Genomic DNA, 23,082 nt, shown 5'->3' with positions numbered 1-23,082 from the left:
GGAGGGACCATCAGGACTGGCAGGCAGGGTCAGATGGAACTTCTGCCCTCTCCTCAGCACGGAGGGACCATCAGGACTCACAGGCAGGGTCAGATGGAACTTCTGCCCTCTCCTCAGCACGGAGGGACCACCAGGACTCGCCACCCACCTGCAATTCCCAGCGCGGTGCGTGCCAGGCTTGGGTTCGCCCTCTCCTTGAGCAGGGCAGGTGTCAACCACCCTTAATGAGGACAATGAATGAGCTGCGAGGTGGCCACCAGCCTGCTGCTCTCCTCAGCATCCCTGCAGCCCGGCTTGGTCCCTGCTGGTCCCTTTGGAGCCCCACAGGTGGGGTTTATCTGGGAGGGAGCCCCGGCAGGTCCTCACCAGCCTTGCAGCAGGGCTGGGGTCACCACCAGGATCAGAAAACTGCAGCCAGTGGGGTATTGAGAGCTCCAGCTCAGTGCCTGCCCAGGGGATGGCACAAACCCCCCAAAACACCAATTCTCCAGCATTTCCCCGGCTCTGTCAGGTTTGCACCCAGCTACGGCACCGTGCTCAACACAAACCCCCCAAAACCATCAATTCTTCAGCATTTCCCTGGCTCTGTCAGGTTTGCACCCAGCTCAAGCACCGTGCTCAGCTCTGAGGGGTTTGGGTGGGCTCAGGCTGGCTGGGTGCTGCCAGCACAGGTGATGGACGTGCACGGAGAGCAGGAAAAGCCTCTTATCTCGGGAGGAAGAGCCCTGGCTGGCACAGAGCCCGTCCTTGTCTGAGGCTGCTCCTAAATCTGCTTCTTAGACAAGGACAGGCTCTTCTGGGAGGTTTTGTGCAGGACAAAAAACCTCACCCTAACCCTAACCTGCACCTTTCCAGGCAGGACACACACCTGCAGAGATGGTGACACATCCTGGGGACAGTTTGTGGCCCCTCTCTGGAGCAAGCAGGTGCTTGCAGAGCTTTGCTGTGTCACTGAAGGTGCTGGAGCTCGGGAAGTCCAGCCATCAAAACTGGTAAATATTCTGAAGGGATGATAGCAAAATGACTTGCTTCTCCCAGCTCGAATGGAGATATTAATATTTCAATAGCTCTGGGTTGTAATTTACCACAATTTAGGAAGATTGAGCTCTGATAACTTAAAGCACCTGCCTTTCAGAGTGTCCAGCCCTGTGCTGGGCTCGGTGCAGCTCCCAGCTGGAGCCAGGCTGGGCTCCAGGCTGCCTTCCCAGCAGAATCTGTTCCAGCTCAGTTCTCCCAGCCTCCTCCCTTCAGGTTCATGTGAATTAATGCCCTCGATATGTAGGTTAGGGTCAGCACATCTGACCAGATGTGAGCAGTGATTTCTGGTTTAAAAATATTGCTGTGCTATTTCTAAATTTTTAATCTCTCCCAGTGATTTGGAGACAGTTTTATGAAACATGGAATTAGGATGGTGCTCAATGCTAAATGGTAAAGGAGATTATGAGGATTTAACTCTATACGTCTGTCACATAACTATTGCCAATCCCATAACCTCCATTTTCTATTAAAAATCCCTTTCCCCCTTTGACCCGAAAAAGCTTTATGGGTAATCTGAATTTCTCTGTTTATGAGGTATTTTTCCACTCTTCGCCCCAGCCCCTCACCCATCCAGCTCTGAGCCCTCCTGGTGCTGCTGAGGATGAAGATGTTTTCCTGGCAGGAATCGTCTTCTGGGTGCTCCAGGAGCCTTCCCAAGCTGTACTGTGGGATTTGGGGGGAGGTCCTGAATGGAGCACGGGGCACAGCTGGCCGTCCTTGGTCCAAAGCCAGGCTGAAGGTGGCTTCTGCTGTGCCCTGGCTCCAGCCATCTTCTGCTCAGCTCAGGCTCAGCCACAAATAGCTCATTGCTGCTCGTGCAGCCTTTGTTTCCCTTCCTCTGCCTGCAAATGTGCGCCTCTTTCCCTTTCATGTATTTGGGAGAAGCACCGCGCTGCTGGCGTGAAGGGAAATGCTGATTCATGACGACAAACCAGCCTGGAGATGTCACAAAATGACATCTGCAGGGCCCAGCGGTGGCCCCGTGGCTCTGCAAAGGCTCGACTGGAGCTCTGCTCCTCTGTCCGTCCGTCTTTGGCGCTCACCAGCCAGGGAGGGAAAAACAAACGGCTTTGTCTCCTTGCACCCGCGTGTGGACACGGGGAATCCGCGCGTGGGGACACGAGGAGATGGTTCTGTGACCTCCAAATTGGTTGTTGTGCGGTGGCACAGCTGGACCTCGCTACCAGCTACATCCCTTCTGTGGCACAGAGGGCTCTGAGCGGGCACAGGAGGAGCCCTGGCTGTTTATGGGGATGATGCTGTGCAGCGTGCACGGAGAGCCAGAGCGGGATGCTGGAAGAGGCACGAGGTTGTACAGGCAGCTGGGAGAAGGATGGAGAAGGGCTGGGGCATCTCGGGGTGCCCCATCCTGAGCTGTTGAGGCTGAGGTATCTCAGGGTGCCCCATCCTGAGCTGCTGAGGCTGCTGTGGGTTGGGCTGGTGGCACAGCTCCCAGGCAGGATGGGCGCCTGGCAGGAGAAGGCTGGCACGGGGATGGAGCGGGCACGGACACTCAGCCAGCCCTTCAGTGTGGACACTCAGCCAGCCCCTCCTCAGGCAAGCAGAGCCTGGGTGTGCAGATGAGGCTTCTCCTTCTCCCCTGTGCTGCTCCCCTCCTCCCCAAGTTAAGGAATCGAGGTCAGGGAGGGTCCCCCGTGGCTCGTTCTGAACCGGGGCTGATCTGCTTATTGGCTCTGCGGCACCGCTCAGCCGCGCTATTAATACACCCGCCGAGGGCCCTTCCCAGATCCCTGTCCTTCCGCCCACTTGGAAAGAGTGCAGCTAAAAAAGGAAAGCGGATCTCAGTGACTGGGGGCCTCCTCTTCCTTATTTATAGCCAATTTCGCTGCCTTGGGCTGGGAGGGGGAGCTCGTGGTCCTGGAGAGTGGCAGGAGTTGGGGGCAGAGGTCCGTTCCCTACTCCCACGAAGGGAAGTGCTGTTCTACAGCAGTGTGAGCTGCTGCTGGGCATGCAGGTGGCCACGAGCTCTGCCGGACGGTGCCCCTGAACCCACTTCAGCGCTCATTTGGGTGCTGCAGGGGTGCCCAGGAGAAGCTCAGGCTGAGCAGCCTGGCTCTGAGCTTCCCTGCCTGTGGCTGTGGGAGAGGGGAGCAGCTCTGATCCCCATTTTCCAGCCCTCTCTGGTTTGGGGGCAGTGGTGGGGTGGCAGGGGAGGTCTCTGCCCTGCCTGGCAGTGGTGTGTCCTGGCTGTGATGGCATTGCTGTGCTGTGCTGGGGGGTCACAGCAATGTCAGGGCTGGCAGCAGGAGCAGTGTTGGTGGCCGTGCTTGGCGTGCTGTCCCCGGGGCCCTGGGCGCTCAGAGCCAGCTGGGCACCCCTGGGGAAGCCTGGGGGCTGCCCGGGGTGCCCACCCTGCCTGCACAGCCCCTGGCTGTCCTGCCGAGGTGCCTGTGATCCCTGATCCGTGCTGGCAGCAGGAGCGCTGGCCTGTGAAGGTCCTGTGTGCTTCCAGCCGTGCATGGATGCTCTGCGCTGCCCTGCTCCGCACGCAGGGCTCAGGGGCTGGCCCGGGGGGTGTCTGGGCTGGGGAGGGGTCTCTGTGCTCAGGGGCTGTGCCGGGGGGTGTCTGAGCTGGGGAGGGGTCTCTGTGCTCAGAGGCTGTGCCGGGGGGTGTCTGAGCTGGGGAGGGGTCTCTGTGCTGGGGAGGGGTCTCTGTGCCAGGGGGTCTCTGTGCTGGGGGATCTTTGTGCCAGGGGGGTCTCTGTGCCAGGGAGGTCTCTATGCCAGGGGAGGGGTCTCTGTGCTGGGGGGGTCTTTGTGCCAGGGGTTCTCTGTACTAGAGGGTTCTCTACGCCAGAGGGGTCTCTGTGCCAGGGGGTTCTCTGTGCCAGGGAGGTTCTCTGTACCATGGAGCTCTCTGTGTGGGTGTGTTCTTTGTGCCAGGGGGTGTCTATGCCAGGGGAGGGGGTCCGTGTGCTAAGGAGGGTGCTCTGTGCCAGAGGGGTCTCTGTGCCACCAGCGCTGGCCATCCCCACAGTAACCCGTGCCCTTGTGGCCTCTGCTCTGCCCGCAGCACGCGCCGAAGATGTCGGAACCAGCCTCTACTTTGTGAACGACTCCCTGCAGCAGGTGACCTTCTCCAGCACAGTGGGGGTGGTGATCCCCTGCCCGGCAGCAGGGTCACCCAGCGCCGTCCTCCGCTGGTACCTGGCCACGGGTGACGACATCTACGATGTGCCCCACATCCGGCACGTCCATGCCAATGGGACTTTGCAGCTCTACCCCTTCTCGCCATCAGCCTTCAACAGCTTCATCCACGACAACGACTACTTCTGCACCGCGGAGAACTCGGCTGGCAAAATCAGGAGCCCCAACATCCGTGTTAAAGCAGGTGGGAGCTGCCTGTGGGCACCGGGCTGGCCACAAAGGGGTGGCTCCTCCCTGCTCTGCTCCATTGGGGGCACAGCCAGGGCTGCTGCCTTGGTTCCTGCAAAAGGATGGAGCAGGGAGAAGGGCAGGGCATGGGGTGGGATGTGCAGGGTGGGATATGCAGGATGGGATGTGCAGGATGGGATGTGCAGCTCAGGTGGGATGTGCAGGGTTGGATATGCAGGATGGGATGTGCAGCTCAGGTGGGATGTGCGGCTCAGGTGGGATGTTCAGGATGGGATGTGCAGCTCAGGTGGGATGTGCAGGAGGGGATGTGCAGGGTGGGATGTGCAGCTCAGGTGGGATGTGCAGCTCAGGTGGGATGTGCAGGATGGGATGTGCAGCTCAGGTGGGATGTGCGGCTCAGGTGGGATGTTCAGGATGGGATGTGCAGCTCAGGTGGGATGTGCAGGGTTGGATATGCAGGATGGGATGTGCAGCTCAGGTGGGATGTGCGGCTCAGGTGGGATGTTCGGGATGGGATGTGCAGCTCAGGTGGGATGTGCAGGAGGGGATGTGCAGGGTGGGATGTGCAGCTCAGGTGGGATGTGCAGCTCAGGTGGGATGTGCAGGATGGGATGTGCTGCTCAGGTGGGATGTACAGGGTGGGATATGCAGGGTAGGATGTGCAAGGTTGGATGTGCAGCTCGGGTGGGATGTGCAGCTCAGGTGGGATGTGCAGGATGGGATGTGCAGCTCAGGTGGGATGTGCAGTGGGGAGCAGGGCTGGGGCTGCAGGAGCAGCTGAAGGAGCAAAGTGCTTCACCTGCAGGGGATCACCTGTTCTCCTGGGGGCTCTGCTGGTGGCTGTGCCCCCTGAGTGCAGCCAAGGTGCTGAGCCAGCACAGCCCAGTGTCTGGAGGTGTCTGGGCTGGTGGTACCCGGGCAGGCACCCAGGGCACAGATGGGCACTGTGCCCTTGCCAGCCTGTCTGTGGATGTGGAACACGAGGAGGTGGATTGGAGGTGCCCAATGAGTGTCTGGGGAATGCAGTATGGCTGCAGCCTGGTGGCAGGAGAGTTCCTCTCCCTCTGAACTGGGATTGTCTCGCCCAACCCTTTATGGAGGCTTTTCCCAGCTGTGGGAGGGGCTGGGCCACATCTGTCCGTGCTGGGGGCCCCCTCAGTGTCCCACAGCCTGGTTCCCACTCAGCCTCAGCTTGCCAAGGCTTATTAGGAACAAAAAAAAAATTTAAATAAATAAAAAAAGGAGGAATATGGCAAAGAGCTGATTCCAAAAGCCATTATAGTAAATTATTGACCAGGCTGAGGAGGGCTAATAGCCCAGGAATGGCTTCATTATGTAACCTATTAAAAGTGGGGCTAGCAGAGGGAACGTGACAGAAGTGACTACAGGGTTTTTTATTTTAATACCTTGTACTGTGGAGTAAATTGGTATTAACCCCCTTCTGCAGAGTGAATTATTTACTAGCACTCTCGGGTTACCGATAAACCACTGCGTGGTGGAGGAGCAGATGGGGAGTAGTGAATGTGGAGCTGCTGCTCTCCTCGTGTGGGCACGGCAGGGCTGGCTCTGCTCGGATCACAGAGAGGGAATTCTGGCTGGGGTAACAGAGAGGGATCCTGGCTGGGATCACAGAGAGAATCCTGGCTGGGATCCGTCCCCAGAGCTGCTCTGGGATCACAGAGAGGGGATCCTGGCTGGGGTCACAGAGAGGGATCCTGGCTGGGGTAACAGAGAAGGATCCTGGCTGGGATCACGGAGAGGGATCCTGGCTGGGATCACAGAGAGAGAATTCTGGCTGGGGTAACAGAGAGCTGCTCTGGGATCACAGAGAGGGATCCTGGCTGGGGTCACAGAGAGGGATCCTGGCTGGGATCACAGAGAGAATCCTGGCTGGGATCCGTCCCCAGAGCTGCTCTGGGATCACAGAGAGGGATCCTGGCTGGGGTAACAGAGAAGGATCCTGGCTGGGATCACAGAGAGAATCCTGGCTGGGATCACAGAGAGAGAATTCTGGCTGGGGTAACAGAGAGCTGCTCTGGGATCACAGAGAGGGATCCTGGCTCTCACCCCCTCCACCCAGGGCAGAATGAGCCCTGCTGCTGGGCTGGGAGCTCAGCCTCCCCCTCGTCAGCAGGTGTGGGTGTCCAGTGGGGCCACCAGGGTGGCTCCAGCTCCCGGAGCTGCTCTGCCTGTTCTGGCAGGGGAAATGGCTGTGGAACATTCCCCAGCTGCTGCTGCTGCCTCCTGGCCATCCCACATCCCAGTCACTCTCCAGTGCTTCCTAATGGCAGCGCAGCGCAGGGAGCCAATTACTGCTGGAGAAAGCAAGCAATAAAATAAAACGCACTGGAAACTGAAATATGGAAATATTTCTGAAACTGAACTGAAAATATGAGGGGAAAAAAAATCTCTGGAAGTCTTGGGCAAGCTGTTGGCGAGCACATGGAGCAAATTTCTCCAGCCAGGGGAGAGGTTTAGGTGGGCTGGTTGTGGATGTGTGTTCCCATCCTGGGGGTTGTTCCTGCAGGCAGGAGAAGCCTGGGGCTGGCACAGCTCAGGGATGTGGTGGGGCTGTCCCCAGCTGGGTGCTGGTGGTGGCAGGGAGCATTCAGAACGTTCCTGTGCTCCCTGCTGGCCTTTAAAGCCTGTGAATAAACCTCAGCTCCAGGTGATTAAGGAAGCTTTTGCTGCTTAATCTGCTTTGGCTCTGCAGCCCCTTTCCGTGGCACGTCCCTGAGCAGGGACCCTGAAAGCCCAGAACCCAGGGTGGGGATGGTGCCACCCCCTCGCTGCTCTGTGAGGTGTGGGATGCAGTGTCCACAGGGACATCCCACCCAGGGAAAACACCTTCCTGCTGGGGAGGAGGGCTTTCCTTCCTTCTGGGGCCGCTGAGGGCCTTGCTGAGCTGCTGCTGCTCTGGCCAGCTGTCAGATGACAAAGTGAATGTGTACTTGTCATTGTGCCAGTCGTCTCCATGTCCTACAGGGCACAATGTTTGTCACTGTAAAAAGAGAGCTGCCTTCAACTGCATTTTGTGCCTAAATTTCAGGGGTTTGTGGTGGCTGTGTTGCTGGGGTTGGTGGCATCTCTTTGTCTTGCTGGAGAGGGTGAGGAGGGTCCCTCTCACCCATGGGGGCTCCTGGAGCACTGCTGCTGGTCCAGGGAGCAGCACGGGGCTGTCAAAGGGATGTGCACCTCCCTGAGAAAGAGGACACATGCTGGGAACATGGAAAATTGTCGTTGCTTGCCTCAAATGTCCCTGCAGTGTCTTTAGGGGGTCCCAGGCTCCGTGCCACGGGCTGTCCCTCCCAGGATGCATTTTCAGCATCCAGGGGTGAAATGCACATCACAACCACAAAATGTCATTGGTCCCCACGCTGAGTCTGGCACGCTCAGGTGACACTGGGGACAGTGGCAGGTGCCAGCAGCAGCACCCGGCCAGGTGTGCCTCTGTCCCACGGCCAGCAGAGGAGAATCCCCTCCTTCCATCCCCGGGAAGGTGCTGGGGAAGGAGGCAGCGTGTGGCTGGGTGGGTTGGTTTGTTTGGGAAACGTGGGATTCTAGCAAAAGGAAGTGTGTTTTCCTGCAGCACTGTCACGCTACCAACCATCTGCTCTCCCCCACAGTTTTCAGGGAGCCGTACACCGTTCGGGTGGAGGACCAAAGGTCGATGCGTGGAAACGTGGCTGTTTTCAAGTGCCTCATCCCCTCCTCAGTGCAGGAATACGTTAGCGTCGTGTCCTGGGAGAAAGACACCGTTTCTATCGTCCCAGGTAAGAGAGGAGCGCCTGTTCTCTGGGAATCCGACCTGCTCCGCCATGGGGACGTTTGCTGTCGTGGAGGGTCTGGTTTCTGGAGGGTCTGGTGGTTTTTGGAGGGTCTGGTTTTTGGAGGGACTGGTTTTTGGCTCGTTGTCTGTGCCTGTGCTGCCCAGCAAAGGCTTTCAGGGGTGATTTGGCAGCTCCAGGCTGGGAAGTGCTGCTGGTGTGAGCACAGTGAGGTGCCCGGGCTCTGTGGGTGCTCTGGCCGTGTGTCCCTGGGGTGAGGGATGCTCAGTGTGGTTTTGGCAGCACCCGTGCCCTGTCCTGGTCTCTGCAGGGTGTGTTGGGTACCTGTCACTGGCACCTGGATAACAGCACCTGCCCGTGCTGTGTGTCTGAGTGCTGCAGCCAGGGCTGCTGTTTGTCCTGTCACGATGATGCTCCAGTCAAAATTCCACCTTTTCTTGTCCCTTTTCACAACTGATTCGACCACAGGGAAAGGAACTCGGTCAAAACGCCGTCTCCTCCCTGTTCCCTGTGATGGAACCCGCTTGGCCAGGCTGTGCCATGTCCCTGCCTTGTGCCTGGGCCGTGTCCCACCCCGAGCTGCCTTCCCTGCGTGGGGAAGGGGCAGCATCCCCCACCTAAGGGACTCTGCAGGCCCAGCTGGTTTTCCCCGGGTGTCTCCCAGTGATTTTTTGGCAGCTGTCCCTGCCTGGCTGCGGCAGGCTCAGGCCAGCTCCGTGTCCCTGTGCCCCGGGGTGACCTCGTGGCTCCTCCGCGGAGCCGCTGTCGATGCACACGCAGCGTGTGGGAGCTGCTGCTGAAGCAATCAATACCTGCTTCCCCCGGGGCAGCCGCAGGGAATTAAAGGATTTGGCCCAAAGTGAGAGCTCTGCTCTTGATATTTGCTCACAGGTCAGAAAGTCTCAGTGCTGCTCCACATCTCAGTTCTGCCATCAGGAGCGGGGCTGGGGCTGCAGGAGCAGCTGAAGGAGCAAAGTGCTTCACCTGCAGGGGGGTGACCTGTTCTCCTGGGGGCTCTGCTGGTGGCTGTGCCCCCTGAGTGCAGCCAAGGTGCTGAGCCAGCTCAGCCCAGTGCCTGGAGGTGTCTGGGCTGGTGGTACCCGGGCAGGCACCCAGGGCACAGATGGGCACCCTGCCCCTGCCAGCCTGTTGTGGATGTGGGAACACAAGGTGGATTTCTGTGTATGGGTGGCAGTGAGGAGCTGGTGGTGCCCGTGCCCTGGTGCGTTTTGGGCACTGCCGGGGATGCTCTGTGGGAACACGAGGTGGGTTTCTGTGTATGGGTGGCAATGAGGAGCTGGCGGTGCCCATTCCCTGGAGTGCTCTTGGCACATTTTGGGCAGTGCAGGTGATGCTGTGTGGGATCACGAGGTGGATTTCTGTGTGGAGTGTAGCAATGAGGAGGAGCTGGTGGTGCCCATCCCCTGGATGCATTTTGGGTAGTGCAGGCGCTGCTCTGTGGGAACACGAGGTGGGTTTCCGTGTGCTCATCCCTTGGCGTGCTCTTGGTGTGTTTTGGGCCGTGCAGGTGATGCTCTGCCCTCTGTGGGCACTGCCTATGGTGAGTGGCACTCCATGTCCATCAGCAGGACAGCCTGGGCTGATGTTTGCTCCGTGGTTTAGGATCCTTTGCTCTGTGGTTTGGGATCCTTTGCTCTGTGGTTTGGGATCCTTTGCTCTGTGGTTTGGGATCCTTTGTTCTGTGGTTTGGGATCCTTTGCTCCATGGTTTGGGATCCTTTGCTCCGTGATTTGGGATCCTTTGCTCCGTGGTTTAGGATCATTTGCTCTGTGATTTGGGATAATTTGCTCCGTGGTTTGGGATCCTTTTCTCCATGGTTTGGGATCCTTTTCTCCATGGTTTGGGATCCTTTGCTCTGTGGTTTGGGATCCTTTGCTCCGTGCTTTGGGATCCTTTGTTCTGTGGTTTGGGATCCTTCGCTCCATGGTTTGGGATCCTTTGTTCTGTGGTTTGGGATCCTTCGCTCCGTGGTTTGGGATCCTTTGCTGCATGGTTTGGGATCCTTTGCTCCATGGTTTGGGATCCTTTGCTCCATGGTTTGGGATCCTTTTCTCCGTGGTTTGGGATCCTTTGCTCTGGGATTCTGAAGGATGGAGCCTACGTGGCCAGCACCCTCAGTGGTGGATTTGTCAACTGAGCATCCCTGCACTCGCGTGATCCCAACCAGGCTTGCTCCCCAGTTTGCTGTGGCAGTGGATTTTTTAATATGATGATTTAATTAGGGTGGAACGATTTTAACATTCTAAAGCAATAATTACCCTAAAGACAGAACATATAAATTGTGTTACAGTGCAGAGTCAACACAAGCAAACATGTTTTGCCGTTGGATTACAAATATAGTATCTGCCTGAAGCTTTTTTTTTTGTTGTTGCTGGTGTGTTAGAGCTAAAAGTGGCTTTGCTGTTACCAAAAATATGTTTTTCCCTGACCTCTGCTGAACCTCTGCGTCTGCCCTGATTCCGAGTGAGGAGGATGAGGGGAGGGGACGGGGTGGAGGTGAGGAGGGCTGGGATGTGCTGCTGAGCCCTGCTGCTCTCAGAGGTGGGTTCTGGGTGAGACTCTGGGTGTGCAAGGGCAGCAGCGCTGCACCCGAGCTCTGAGTGTGCTCACAGCTGCCTCTGGAACGGGCCAGACCTGCTGCTTTCCCCTGAACTTTGCTCTGGTGCTCCCTGTGGAAGGCTGGGCATCCTCCCAGCATGCGAGGAACAGTGCTGATGTGCAGAGCAGGGAAAATCTCCATCCACGCTTCTTGGTGGCACAAAGCTCTTTTTAAGTGATTATTGTAATAGGAAATGTGTTTTCTTCAACCAAACCAAGACACCTGCAGCTGAGAAACAGGGGCACAAGTGTTTCCCCAGGGCTGCTCCTCTCTGCCTCCACATGTGGCTGAGGGGAAATGTTTGTGAGCTTTCTCGGGTTCTAGGGAGAAATTCTGCTCTGGCACAGGGTGCCCAGAGCAGCTGTGGCTGCCCCTGGATCCCTGGCAGGGTCCAAGGCCAGCTTGGAGCAGCCTGGGACAGTGGAAAGTGTCCCTGCCCATGGCAGGGGGAGGAACAAGGTGCACTTTATAAAGTCTCTTATAACGCCAATTGTTCTTTGATTCAATATCTGAATAATCTTTTATTTTCCTTAACTGGGATCACAGGGGTCCCGACCTCTGACATTTTGTCATTGCTCTTTTGGTGGGTGCAGAACCTTTTGGTGGTGCCCTGCTGGTGAGACCCCAGCTGCAGAGCTATGCTCCTCCCTAGGGTGTGTGATGAGTTTTGCTGTTTGGTTAACTTGGCAACGCCGTAACAGACCCTGAAATCAAAGACAAACTCTTTATGGCAGGTTATCCCGCACGTAAATCATCATTAGCGCAGCTCATTTTTGTTTAGCGCCCACCTGACTCTGCTGCTGTGTGTTTAGAGAAGCCAAGGGTTGCGGGGAAATTACAGGCTGCTCAAAAACCCATTTGCCTCGCCGGTGCTCACATCAGAATCAATCTTGCCTCGTGCTCCAGCCTTGCCACAGCCACAGGGCTCTGCTGCTGTGCCTGGGAGGGCAGCCCTGGTGACAGGGGGGCAGTCACACCTCGGATCTGCTGCTCCTGGTGTGAGCTGGAGGGGCTGGATGGAGCCAGCAGCTGAGCAGGGAGTTTCACACCCCCCTCACCCCTCTGCCATGGGGCGAGAGTGAGAAAATCCTGCTGCAAGCTGCGTCAGGACTCTGCGCTGCAAACAGCTCTTCTTTTGTGATTTCACTGGGATTTCCTGTGGCAGCGGTGGCAGTGTGGAGCCCAGGTGTGTGTGGGGGTGCCTGACCAGCTGCAGTTTGCAAACACAACGTGGGGAGCTCCTGGTGACCCCACAAAGTGGGGTTTGAGCAATCTCAGCCCTTCCTCAGCTGTTCAAGGTGCTCCTTTGGGCACTGCTTGGCTGCAGTTTGCAAACAGAACATGAGGAGCCACTGGTGACCCCACAAAGTGGGGTTTGGGCAATCTCAGCCCTTCCTCAGCTGTTCAAGGTGTTCCTTTGGGCACTGCTTGGCTTTTACAGCCCTCTGAGCACTCACGTGCCCATGGACTCGCACCCAAACCATCCCCAGCTGGCTCAGGGATGTCTCTGTGCCCAGCCTTGCCTTGTTTAGGGATGTCCCTGTGCCCAGCTTTGCCTTGTTTAGGGATGTCCCTGTGCCCAGCTTTGCCTGGCTCAGGGATGTCTCTGTGCCCAGCTTTGCCTTGTTTAGGGATGTCCCTGTGCCCAGCCTTGCCTTGTTTAGGGATGTCCCTGTGCCCAGCTTTGCCTGGCTCAGGGATGTCTCTGTGCCCAGCCTTGCCTTGTTTAGGGATGTCCCTGTGCCCAGCCTTGCCTTGTTTAGGGATGTCACTGTGCCCAGCTTTGCCTGGCTCAGGAGTGTCCCTGTGCCCAGCCTTGCCTTGTTTAGGGATGTCCCTGTGCCCAGCCTTGCCTTGCTGGGCACAAATGCCACCTTGCAGTCTGTGCCAGTGGTGCACACAGCTCTGTGGCTGGTGAGGGCAGTGGGGTTTGGAGCAGTGAGCTTTACCAGCCTGGCAAACCCCGAGCTGAGCTGTTATTTGCTGCCTCAGTGCTGTGTACTCGGCAGGGGGAAAATCTAAATAGAGCACTTGTCAAGGTAGCAGCGTTTCTGAGGGTGCTGCTGCCTCTGTCACCAGCCTAACACAAATCCTCTGAGGGCTGTGCAGATGAGGATGTACTTAGTCACTGGTTATCCACAAAGCCTTTTCTCTGGAAAGCAAAACGTGAAGCTTGCCAGAAGGAAGCAGCTAAAAAAAAAAAAAAAAGAAAAAAAAAAAAAATTTGAGTTCTGTGAAGTTTTAGACGTGTTTTTGTGTGTGCTGTGGGCTGAGCCTTTCAGGAGTTTCCAAAATATCTCTGCCTGAGTGAACCTGTTTGTGGTGCTGCAGCTGTGAGCTGTGCCTGCCCTGTCTGTCCCAGGCTCAGATGTCCCCAGGGCTGGCTGGGGACACTTTCTGGGCTCCTGGAACTCCCCTGAGCAGCCCCTTGGTGGCTGGGCAGCGAAGGGGCAGCAGCTCCTCACGGTTCCATGGGGTCAATCCCCCCAAAATGTTCTCTGAGCTCTGCTGCACCTGGCCAGTGCTGCGCTGCTTTTCTCTGAGATGACAGAGGTGGAACTGCACAGAAAGCCCAGTGCAATCCATCTCAGGGCTGCTGAGAATCCAGGATGAGGCAGGAGGCTGCATTGCTGGGGGTTCTGGGATTTATTTCTGGGATTTCTTGGATTTCTTGGATTTCTGGAATTTCTTGGATTTCTAGAATTTCTGAGATTTCTGGGGTTTCTGGGATTTCTGGGGTTTCTGGGGTTTCTGGGATGTATTTCTGGGGTTTCTGGGGTTTATTTCTGGGATGTATTTCTGGGGTTTATTCCTGGGATGTATTTCTGGGGTTTATTTCTGGGATGTATTTCTGAGGTTTCTGGGCACAGCATTCCCCCTGGGCGGGTGCTGCGTGCCCAGGGACACGGCGGGATGAGCCATGGGGATAATCCAGCATTGTCCTCGTGTCAATGGGCTCATTCTGGGGCACATCAGGCTCCTGCTCCTGGGGAGAAGCTGGGACAGAATAAACACTCCCTTGCCAGAACCTTTCCCCTGTCAGGACCTTTCCTGTGTCAGAACCTTTCCCCTATCGGAACCTTTCCCTGCCAGAACCTTTCCCCTGTCAGGACCTTTCCTGTGTCAGAACCATTCCCTGTCAGGACCTTTCCCCTCTCAGAACCTTTCCCTGCCAGGACCTTTCCCCTCTCAGAACCTTTCCCCTCTCAGAACCTTTCCCCTGTTGTCAGAACTTTTCTCCTGCCTGAACCTTTCCCCTGCCAGGACCTTTCCCCTGCCAGGACCTTTCCCCTGCCAGGACCTGTCCCCTGCCGGCCTGCAGATCTCCGAAGGTGCCCTGGCTTCTCCCCCACCCTTGCCACCCTCTCTGGCTGCGACATGTGCCCAGACCTGTTACAGAGGGAAGTAGCTCCAGGCGTTATTCTCACCAAGTGGGGTGAGATTCTGTCTGAAATCATTTCATCCTTCCCCAGAGACTTGGCGTGAATTTTATCTAATCGCCATGGCAACAGATAAAAAAAGGTGTGAGCACATCTCCTTTTGCTGTGATAATTCAGATTTATATATTCAGATCAGATTGGAGTTAGAGATTTTAAAAGGAGCAGATGCAGCAGAAGGTGTGACTGCAAATAATGTGGCGAGAACGTTTGATGATCCTGCCCTTTAAGAGGGGAGAGCGCTCTCCCGCAGGTTTTTTTGGAATATAATTATTCCATCAAATCCACTTTAACAAGGACTCATTACAGCCCCGATAATGCAGAGTCACGTTGGAGACAATCTCCACACGCATGCACACACGGCGCACGCAGGGACCACAACAAGTAAACAGCAGCCAGGGCTCAGCCCCGAGAGCAGGGTGTCCCTGTCCCCTCCGGGTGTCCCTGTCCCCTCCCGGGGTCCCTGTCCCACAGCCCCGGCCTGGCCAGCCCTGCAGCAGGACCCCGGAGGGGATCTGGGGACACTGAGCTGCTCCTGTCCCACACCAGAGCTGGCGGCAGCATCTGCAGGAAAGGGGAGCTTGGCTGAGAGCAGCAACGGGAGCCGCACACTCGTGGGATGGTTTGGGCCAGGAGTGACCCCAGAGCACCTCGTCCCCCCCCTGCCACGGGCAGGGACATTTCCACCATCCCAGGTGGCTCCGAGCCCCCGTGTCCAGCCTGGCCTTGGGATGGGGCAGCCCCAGCTGCTCTGGGCACCCTTAGGGCACCTCCAGCCGCCCTGAGCTGCAGGGAAGGGATGGACAATGAGCACAGAGAGGCTGGGATGGGTGCCCGAGGGTCTGGGGATGGGTGCCTGAGGGTCTCACGGATGGGTGCCCCAGGGTCTCTGGGATGGGTGCCCCAGGGTCTCACGGATGGGTCCCTGAGGGTCTCTGGGATGGGTGCCCGAGGGTCTCTGGGATGGCTGCCCGAGGGTCTCTGGAATGGGTGCCCGAGGGTCTCTGGGATGGGTGTCCGAGGGTCTCTGGGATGGGTCCCTGAGGGTCTCTGGGATGGGTGCCCGAGGGTCTCTGGGATGGGTGCCCCAGGGTCTCTGGGATGGGTGCCCGAGGGTCTCACGGATGGGTCCCTGAGGGTCTCTGGGATGGGTGCCCCAGGGTCTCTGGGATGGGTGCCCGAGGGTCTCTGGGATGGGTGCCCCAGGGTCTCACGGATGGGTCCCTGAGGGTCTCTGGGATGGGTGCCCGAGGGTCTGGGGATGGGTGCCCGAGGGTCTCTGGGATGGTTCCCTGAGGGTCTCTGGGATGGTTCCCTGAGGGTCTCTGGGATGGGTCCCTGAGGGTCTCTGGGATGGGTGCCCGAGGGTCTCTGGGATGGGTCCCTGAGGGTCTCTGGGATGGGTGCCCGAGGGTCTGGGGATGGGTGCCCCAGGGTCTCACGGATGGGTGCCCGAGGGTCTCTGGGATGGGTGCCCGAGGGTCTCTGGGATGGCTGCCCGAGGGTCGCTGGGATGGTTCCCTGAGGGTCTCTGGGATGGGTCCCTGAGGGTCTCTGGGATGGGTCCCTGAGGGTCTCTGGGATGGGTGCCCGAGGGTCTCTGGGATGGGTCCCTGAGGGTCTCTGGGATGGGTGCCCGAGGGTCTCTGGGATGGGTGCCCGAGGGTCTCTGGGATGGGTCCCTGAGGGTCGCTGGGATGGTTCCCTGAGGGTCTCTGGGATGGGTGCCCCAGGGTCTCTGGGATGGGTGCCCGAGGGTCTGGGGATCCCACGGGAGGCAGGGGGGCTGTAAATCCCCTCCAGGAGCGCAGAGAGCGGGAGCAGGGGGAGATCAGCTGCAGGGGAGGTGTGCAGGAAGGATCTGCTGCTCTCCTGGGTGCCAGGGTGACCCTCTGTGCTGGGATGCAGCGCTCCAATCACACTGGAAGTGCACAGGCTTTTCAGGCAATGGCCAGGAAGGTGGGGGCACCAGGGAAGCCCCCTGGAGCACCCCAGTGGTGCCGTGGGGAGAAGGGGGGTGATGTGGGCAGGAGGGGGTGAGCCTCAGAGGTGTCTGGGCTCCCCTGGAGTCGCTCCTGGAGTGCGCGCTGCGCATCCCTTAAATTTCTTTTCAATTTAAAAATAAATCGAGAGGATTCTGTGCTCTGCACCAGCCCCAGAGAAGGTTGTAGGGCACAGCTCGCAGTGGAGCTGAGCTCTGTGATGAAACCTGGAGCCTCAGGTGTGCCTTGCTGAGCTCAGCACCCTCCTGCCTGGCCCAGAACCGAGCCTGGAGCATCCAGGTCCCTGCTGAACCACAGGGACCGTGCTCTTGTGTCCCTGTTCACAGGGCACTTGCTAAATCCTGATGCTTTTGTGCATTTTAAAGACTTTTCTGCAGGTGGAGAGCTGAAATCCTCTGGGGTGGGAGTTTCTGTGAGGCACTGGAGCAGCCCAGGCTGAGGCTGTGGTCAGCACTGCATGCAGTGGGCAGGACAATGGGGGTGCTGGGGACTGGGGGGTCTGTGTGGGGGTGCAGCCCATGATCAGCCATGGGCCACCTCCCCTTGGGGGTCCTTGGGAGTGACCCCTCTCTCTGCAGGCTGATACCAGCTTGGAATGCCCCAAAATCCTCTTGGAAATCCTAGAGGAGATTGAAACACAGAATATGGGGAGCTGGAGGGGACCCAGCAAAATCCAGCTCAGGACAGCCCTGATCAGCATCCCAATAAAACAGCAGAGCCAGCTCAGAGCTTGGGGCTTGCTGGCATGTGCAGGTGTCCAGGCAGCCCCATTCTGTCCTTTCCACCTCTATTTAAATGTCATTTACGAGGGAGGAGCTGCTGCTGGCTCCTGTCCTGCTGCCCCTGGCCTCCCCTGGGAGCCGAGCAGTAATTGCTGCAGCAAAGCCCAGTGATGTGAGAGCTGCACAGGTCAGAGCTGTCCCACAGCACGTGTTTGTGTGAGCCTGAGCCCTCCCTGGGGCCTGAGAGACACAAAATACCGGGCCCAGAAGGACTGGCCAACCTGCAACAATAGCAACCAAAGCTGCCAGCACCTTCCACTGCGGCCTAATCAAAGCCTGCTTAGGATCATTCACCTTGTCCATCCTCATCATCCTCATACCCACATACAGAAACAACCAACGGCCCTGACCTTCGTGAAAACCACCAAATCCTGAAAATCATCAACGACACCTTAATCAACCTCTCAGCACCACCAAACCTCTCAACACGATGAAACTTCGGGTCTCTATTAGGTGTTTGCTTAATCACTCAAATTGTCACAGGTCTTCTGTTAGCCATGCACTGCACAGCAGACACCAACCTGGCCTTTTCCTCCGTCGCCCACATGTGCTGAGATGCACAGCCAGAGCCAGCACAGCCCAGGGGCAGGAGCTGAGCCCAGCAAAGCCACCCCAGCCCAGGGACAGGAGCTGAGCACAGCCCAGGGACAGGAGCTGAGCCCAGCAAAGCCACCCCAGCTCAAGGGACAGGAGCTGAGCCCAGCAAAGCCACCCCAGCCCAGGGACAGGAGCTGAGCCCAGCAAAGCCACCCCAGCCCAGGGACAGGAGCTGAGCCCAGCAAAGCCACCCCAGCCCATGGTGTGCTCATCCCACAGGGCTGGGGGCTCATGGCAGGGCAGGGGCTGTGCTGTGCATCTCCCTCCCCCTCCACGGGCTCACACACATCCCCAGATGCAGAAACAATCGCGGTCATTATTCCTGCCATGGTGACAGTGACAGTGGCAGGGATGCCAGCTTCCTCACACAGACGGCTTTATTTCATCTCCTCTGCTTTTCAAAGCCTCTTTCATTTTGCATGAGGAGACAGATGTGAAGGGCTGCAGGCTGATAAATTCTGCTGCCTTATGAAAAGAGAGGGTGGGTTTTTGTTGTGGTTGCTGCTCTTCCTCCATCCCTCCCTCCCTCCCTCCCCAGCTCCCTCCCAGCCACCTCCTGCTGTCGAGGGTGCTCCCTGCTCCAGACATGGGGACAGGGGCTGGTGTCACCTCTGTGGGACGGGCAGGGCTGAGTGCCCAGGGCTGGTGTCACCTCCATGGGACAGGCAGGGCTGGTGTCACCTCCATGGGACGGGCAGGGCTGGTGTCTCCTCTGTGGGACGGGCAGGGCTGGTGTCTCCTCTGTGGGACGGGCAGGGCTGAGTGCCCAGAGCTGGGTTTTGGGTGCAGAACCCCAGGCTGTGGTTGGAATAAACCCAAGCCCCAGGCTGGAAGGCAAGGAGCCCAGGGGCACAGAAGCCTCCCAAAACACCTCACCCACGGGGTGGTGAGGGGCTGAGCCAGGCCGTGGGGCCAGACTGAGCTTTCCCAGCCCAAATCCTCACCCTCCATGTGCCAGCAGTGAGATCAGGGCACCCTGTGCCACCGAGGACCAGCTGTGGCATGGGGAGGGAGCAGCCAGCAGCCCTCTGTGGGTCACTGGGAGTCTCTGCTCTGTCCCTCTGCCCTCCCTGGAGCAGGGTGGCTGCAGTGGCACCAGGGGTCCCAGAGCAGCCCCCCCTGCTCCCCTCCTGCTCTGCTGACGATAGTTCAAGTTTAAAAATAAATTGCTCCATCTTTAATTGCGGTTTAAATAACTGCTTCATTTTTATTTAAATGTGGCTCTGCAAGGCTTGGAGAACAATTAGGAGAAAATACAGGGCATTGCTCTGGTGCATGTGTTCAAGCATATAATTAATTTTTTTTATTATACTGATGTTTGCCGAATCTGGAAAAAGATCTTATTGTTCCTCTTGATTCAGTCACGCAGAGGATCTACAAATACACCAGCCATTTCAGGCCCCCATGGCTGCAGCCTTGGAGCCCCACAGGGGAGGCTCCTGGGGCCCTGCCCTGCTCTGGGACCCCCACACAGCCCAGGCTGGGGGCTCTGGGCGGTGCCAGGCTGGTGGGCACAGCCCAATGCGGGACTGCTGGATGTGCCCACAGTGCCAGGCTGGGGCTGCTGGATGTGCCCCAGTGCCCGGCTGTGACTCCTGGATGTGCCCCAGTGCCAATCTGGGCTCCTGGATGTGCCCCAGTGCCAGGCTTGGGCTCCTGGATGTGCCCCAGTGCCAATCTGGGCTCCTGGATGTGCCCCAATGCCAGGCTGTGACTCTTGGATGTTCCCCAGTGCCCGGCTGGGGCTGCTGGATGTGCCCCAGTGCCAGGCTGTGACCCCTGGATGTGCCCCCAGTGCCAATCTGGGCTCCTGGATGTGCCCCCAGTGCCAGGCTGGGGCTCCTGGATGTGCCCCCAGTGCCAGGCTGTGACCCCTGGATGTGCCCCAGTGCCAATCTGGGCTGCTGGATGTGCCCCAGTGCCAGGCTGGGGCTCCTGGATGTGCCCCCAGTGCCAATCCGGGGCTGCTGGATGTGCCCCCAGTGCCAGGCTGTGACCCCTGGATGTGCCCCAGTGCCAGGCTGTGACCCCTGGATGTGCCCCCAGTGCCAGACTGGGGCTCCTGGATGTGCCCCAGTGCCAGGCTGGGGCTGCTGGATGTGCCCCAGTGCCAGGCTGTGACTCCTGGATATGTCCCAGTGCCAGGCTGGGGCTCCTGGCTGTGCCCCCACCCCCCTGAAGGATCTGGGTGCTGTTTCAGAGCCCTGGGCTCACCCTGTGATGGTTTGTGCCTTTTGTCAATGGGTGGTGCTGTCACAGGGCCAGTCCAGGGCTGGGGACGTGCAGCGAAAGCTCGGTGCCCACCCCAGGCACCTCCCCAGGGCGAGCTGCCCGTTCAGGACCGTAAATCTCCCTCCCAGCCCATCGGGATTAGGTTCCAAGTGCCCGACATTGCTCAGGTGCTGCTCCAAGGGCTGGGGGAGGCTGCTGGAGCTGGAGGGCTCTGAGCTTATCAGTCAAAGGTGCTTTGCTCGGTGACAGGAGCCACTTGTGGTAAACAAGCTGCTGGCCCTCTGGACCCCTGACAATCCTTTAACCATTTATTAAAGCGGCTATGAGCTCTTCTTGGAAATGAAATCTTAATAGCGAGCGTGGCAGAGATTTTTCACAGATGGCAGCACTGCCAAAAGCAGGCATTCAAGAAAACATTCATCAAAAACATTCATTTCTTTCAAAAAGAAATTGACGTTTATAGCGTAGACAAATTTGGGACTCATTTGCTTTGCCTTTCAGTTTCTGGATTTTTAGAGGTCACGTTTTTCTGCACCTTCGAGGGTTAGAAACTGGTGTTATTTTTAACTGGAAACTGAGATTCTCGTGTGACATGGCACAGGAAATGGGGCATGTGCAGGGGCTGGGGCACGGCAGGACCTGCGCAACGCTGGGGGATCTGCGGGGGATCGCAGAATTATGGAATATTCCCATCTGGAAGGGACCCACAAGGACCACCAAAGCTCCTGCACAGGCACCCCAACAATCCAACTCTGTGCCTGGGAATGTTGTCCAAACACTCCTGGAGCTCTGGCAGCCTTGAGGCTGTGACCATCCTGCCCTGGCTGTGCCCCAGGCTGTGCCCTGACTCTGCTTTTTGCATGCAGAACCTCCCTGAGATGGGATGATGCCCAGCTGGCTCTCCTGGTGATGGAGGGGATGGCAGGGCCCATTGGGAGCTGTGACCATCCTCCCCTGGCTGTGCTCCAGGCTCTGCCCTGGCTCTGGTTTTGCATGCAGAGCATCCCTGGGATGGTGCCCACCTGGCTGTCCTGGTGATGGAGGGGATAGCAGGGTCCTGACTCTGGTTTGTGCAGGCAGAGCCTCCCTGGGATGGATGGTACCCAGCTGGTTCTCCTGGTGATGCAGAGCACGGCAGGGCCCACTGGGAGCTGCATCCCTGGCATGGTGAGGCAGGGAGCCTCCACACACACCCTGGAGAGCCCCTCTGGCCCCCATCCCACCCTCGCCCTTCGGGAAGGACAGGTGTGCCCTCCCTCCTCAAAAAGCCAGAAATTCCCCTAAGAGGGAGCAATTCATTCTCAGCTCATCTCCATTTCATCTGAAGGCTGCACCACGCTGGGTTTCAGCCTTGTTATGTTTTCTCTTGAGCAATACCTTTTATTTCTGCAGTGTTTAATATTCCTTTCCCGAGCCTCCCTTGCCTGTTCTGGGTCTTTCCACCGAAAGCAGCTTTAAAACCGTAATTTTTCGTGGCTGAGCGTGTCACAACCAGCTGGGTCCTCTTTGCTTGAGTGCCGCCGCCCCTCCCCATCCTCCCCGTGCCAGGCATCCCTACTGAGGGGTCCCCTCCAGAGGCAGGCTCGGCCCGAGGAGAAGTGCTTGTTCTCGCCCAAACCAGCCTGGAGATGGAGCTTGGCACTGCCAGGGGCTGGGAATGCTGCCACGGGGCTGGGGAAAAAATGGGGGTGCAGGAAGGGAGATCATCCTTGTGCTGGTCAAGGGGAAGGATGGGATGTGTTTGTCCATCCCTGGGGAGTCAAGGAAAGGACAGGTCTGTGTTTCCCCATCTCCGTGCTGGTCAAGGGGAAGGATGGAATGCGTTTCTCCGTCCCTGGGGTGTGTGGGGAATTGTAAGATCTGTGTTTCCCCGTCCCTGGAGAATAAGAGAAAGGCCAGGTCTGTGTTTCTCCATCCCTGGGGAATAAAGGAAAGGACAGGTCTGTGTTTCCCCGTCCCTGAGAGGTTTTGGTGGTGCCTGAGATGAAAACCCCGTGCTGATCATGGCTTTGCCCTCACCAGCCCCTGCTCCAGCCCCCAGCTGATGGAGTGGAGCTGCTCCTCCCCACAAACCAGGATGGAGCAGCGTGCTGCAGGCAGCAGGAGCTGGGGCCAGCTCTGGGGGTATCCTTGGTGTGCCATTGGTGTCCCAGGTGTGCCATGTGTGTCCCTGGTGTGCCATTCGTGTCCCTGGTGTGCCATGTGTGTCCCTGGTGTGCCGTGTGTGTCCCAGGTGTGCCGTGTGTGTCCCTGGTGTGCCATTCGTGTCCCTGGTGTGCCATGTGTGTCCCTGGTGTGCCATTCGTGTCCCTGGTGTGCCATGTGTGTCCCTGGTGTGCCGTGTGTGTCCCTGGTGTGCCATGTGTGTCCCTGGTGTGCCATGTGTGTCCCTGGTGTGCCATTCATGTCCCTGGTGTGCCGTGTGTGTCCCAGGTGGGCTGTGTGTGTCCCAGGTGTGCCATGTGTGTCCCTGGTGTGCCATGTGTGTCCCTGGTGTGCCATTCGTGTCCCTGGTGTGCCATGTGTGTCCCTGGTGTGCCGTGTGTGTCCCAGGTGTGCCGTGTGTGTCCCTGGTGTGCCATGTGTGTCCCAGGTGTGCCATTCATGTCCCTGGTGTGCCGTGTGTGTCCCAGGTGGGCTGTGTGTGTCCCAGGTGTGCCATGTGTGTCCCTGGTGTGCCATGTGTGTCCCTGGTGTGCCATTCGTGTCCCTGGTGTGCCATGTGTGTCCCTGGTGTGCCATTCGTGTCCCTGGTGTGCCATGTGTGTCCCTGGTGTGCCATTCGTGTCCCTGGTGTGCCATGTGTGTCCCTGGTGTGCCGTGTGTGTCCCAGGTGTGCCGTGTGTGTCCCTGGTGTGCCATGTGTGTCCCAGGTGTGCCATTCATGTCCCTGGTGTGCCGTGTGTGTCCCAGGTGGGCTGTGTGTGTCCCAGGTGTGCCATGTGTGTCCCTGGTGTGCCATGTGTGTCCCTGTGCCTCCCAGCCCTTGCGGTGCCTGCTGGGGGTGCCGGCTCCTGGCGCTGCTGTTCCTGCAGCTTGTTTCACAGCCGGGAGCAGAGCTGTGCCACGCTGCCAGCAGCAGGGCTGGGGAAGCTCCTCCTGGCACTCAGGTGCTCTGCCTGGGTGGGATTTCCAGGCTCAAGGCAGGCAGATCCTGCCCGGGAGGGATCGCTGCCTTGCCCAGGTGAGCTCTGTCTGCACCTTGGACCAGGGCCGTGTGCTCAGCCC

General features: G+C 58.1%; 1 protein-coding gene across 2 annotated transcripts in view; it reads left to right on the top strand.

Moving 5' to 3' along the window:
- The window catches only part of DSCAML1 (DS cell adhesion molecule like 1), a 102,682-nt gene that overhangs the window by 4,862 nt on the left and 74,738 nt on the right, over positions 1 to 23,082 (top strand). For both annotated transcript variants that reach the window (XM_063178379.1, XM_063178380.1), the window contains exons 2-3: positions 4,073 to 4,390; positions 8,022 to 8,168. In XM_063178379.1, the coding sequence (XP_063034449.1) occupies positions 4,073 to 4,390; positions 8,022 to 8,168 (465 nt within the window). The remainder of the gene's footprint in view (positions 1 to 4,072; positions 4,391 to 8,021; positions 8,169 to 23,082) is intronic.

Source organism: Melospiza melodia, chromosome 29 (genome assembly GCF_035770615.1).
Source record: "Melospiza melodia melodia isolate bMelMel2 chromosome 29, bMelMel2.pri, whole genome shotgun sequence".
Classification (NCBI taxonomy): Eukaryota; Metazoa; Chordata; class Aves; order Passeriformes; family Passerellidae; genus Melospiza; species Melospiza melodia.
Note: the sequence above shows the minus strand (reverse complement) of the source record. Positions and strands in the feature narration are given on the sequence as shown.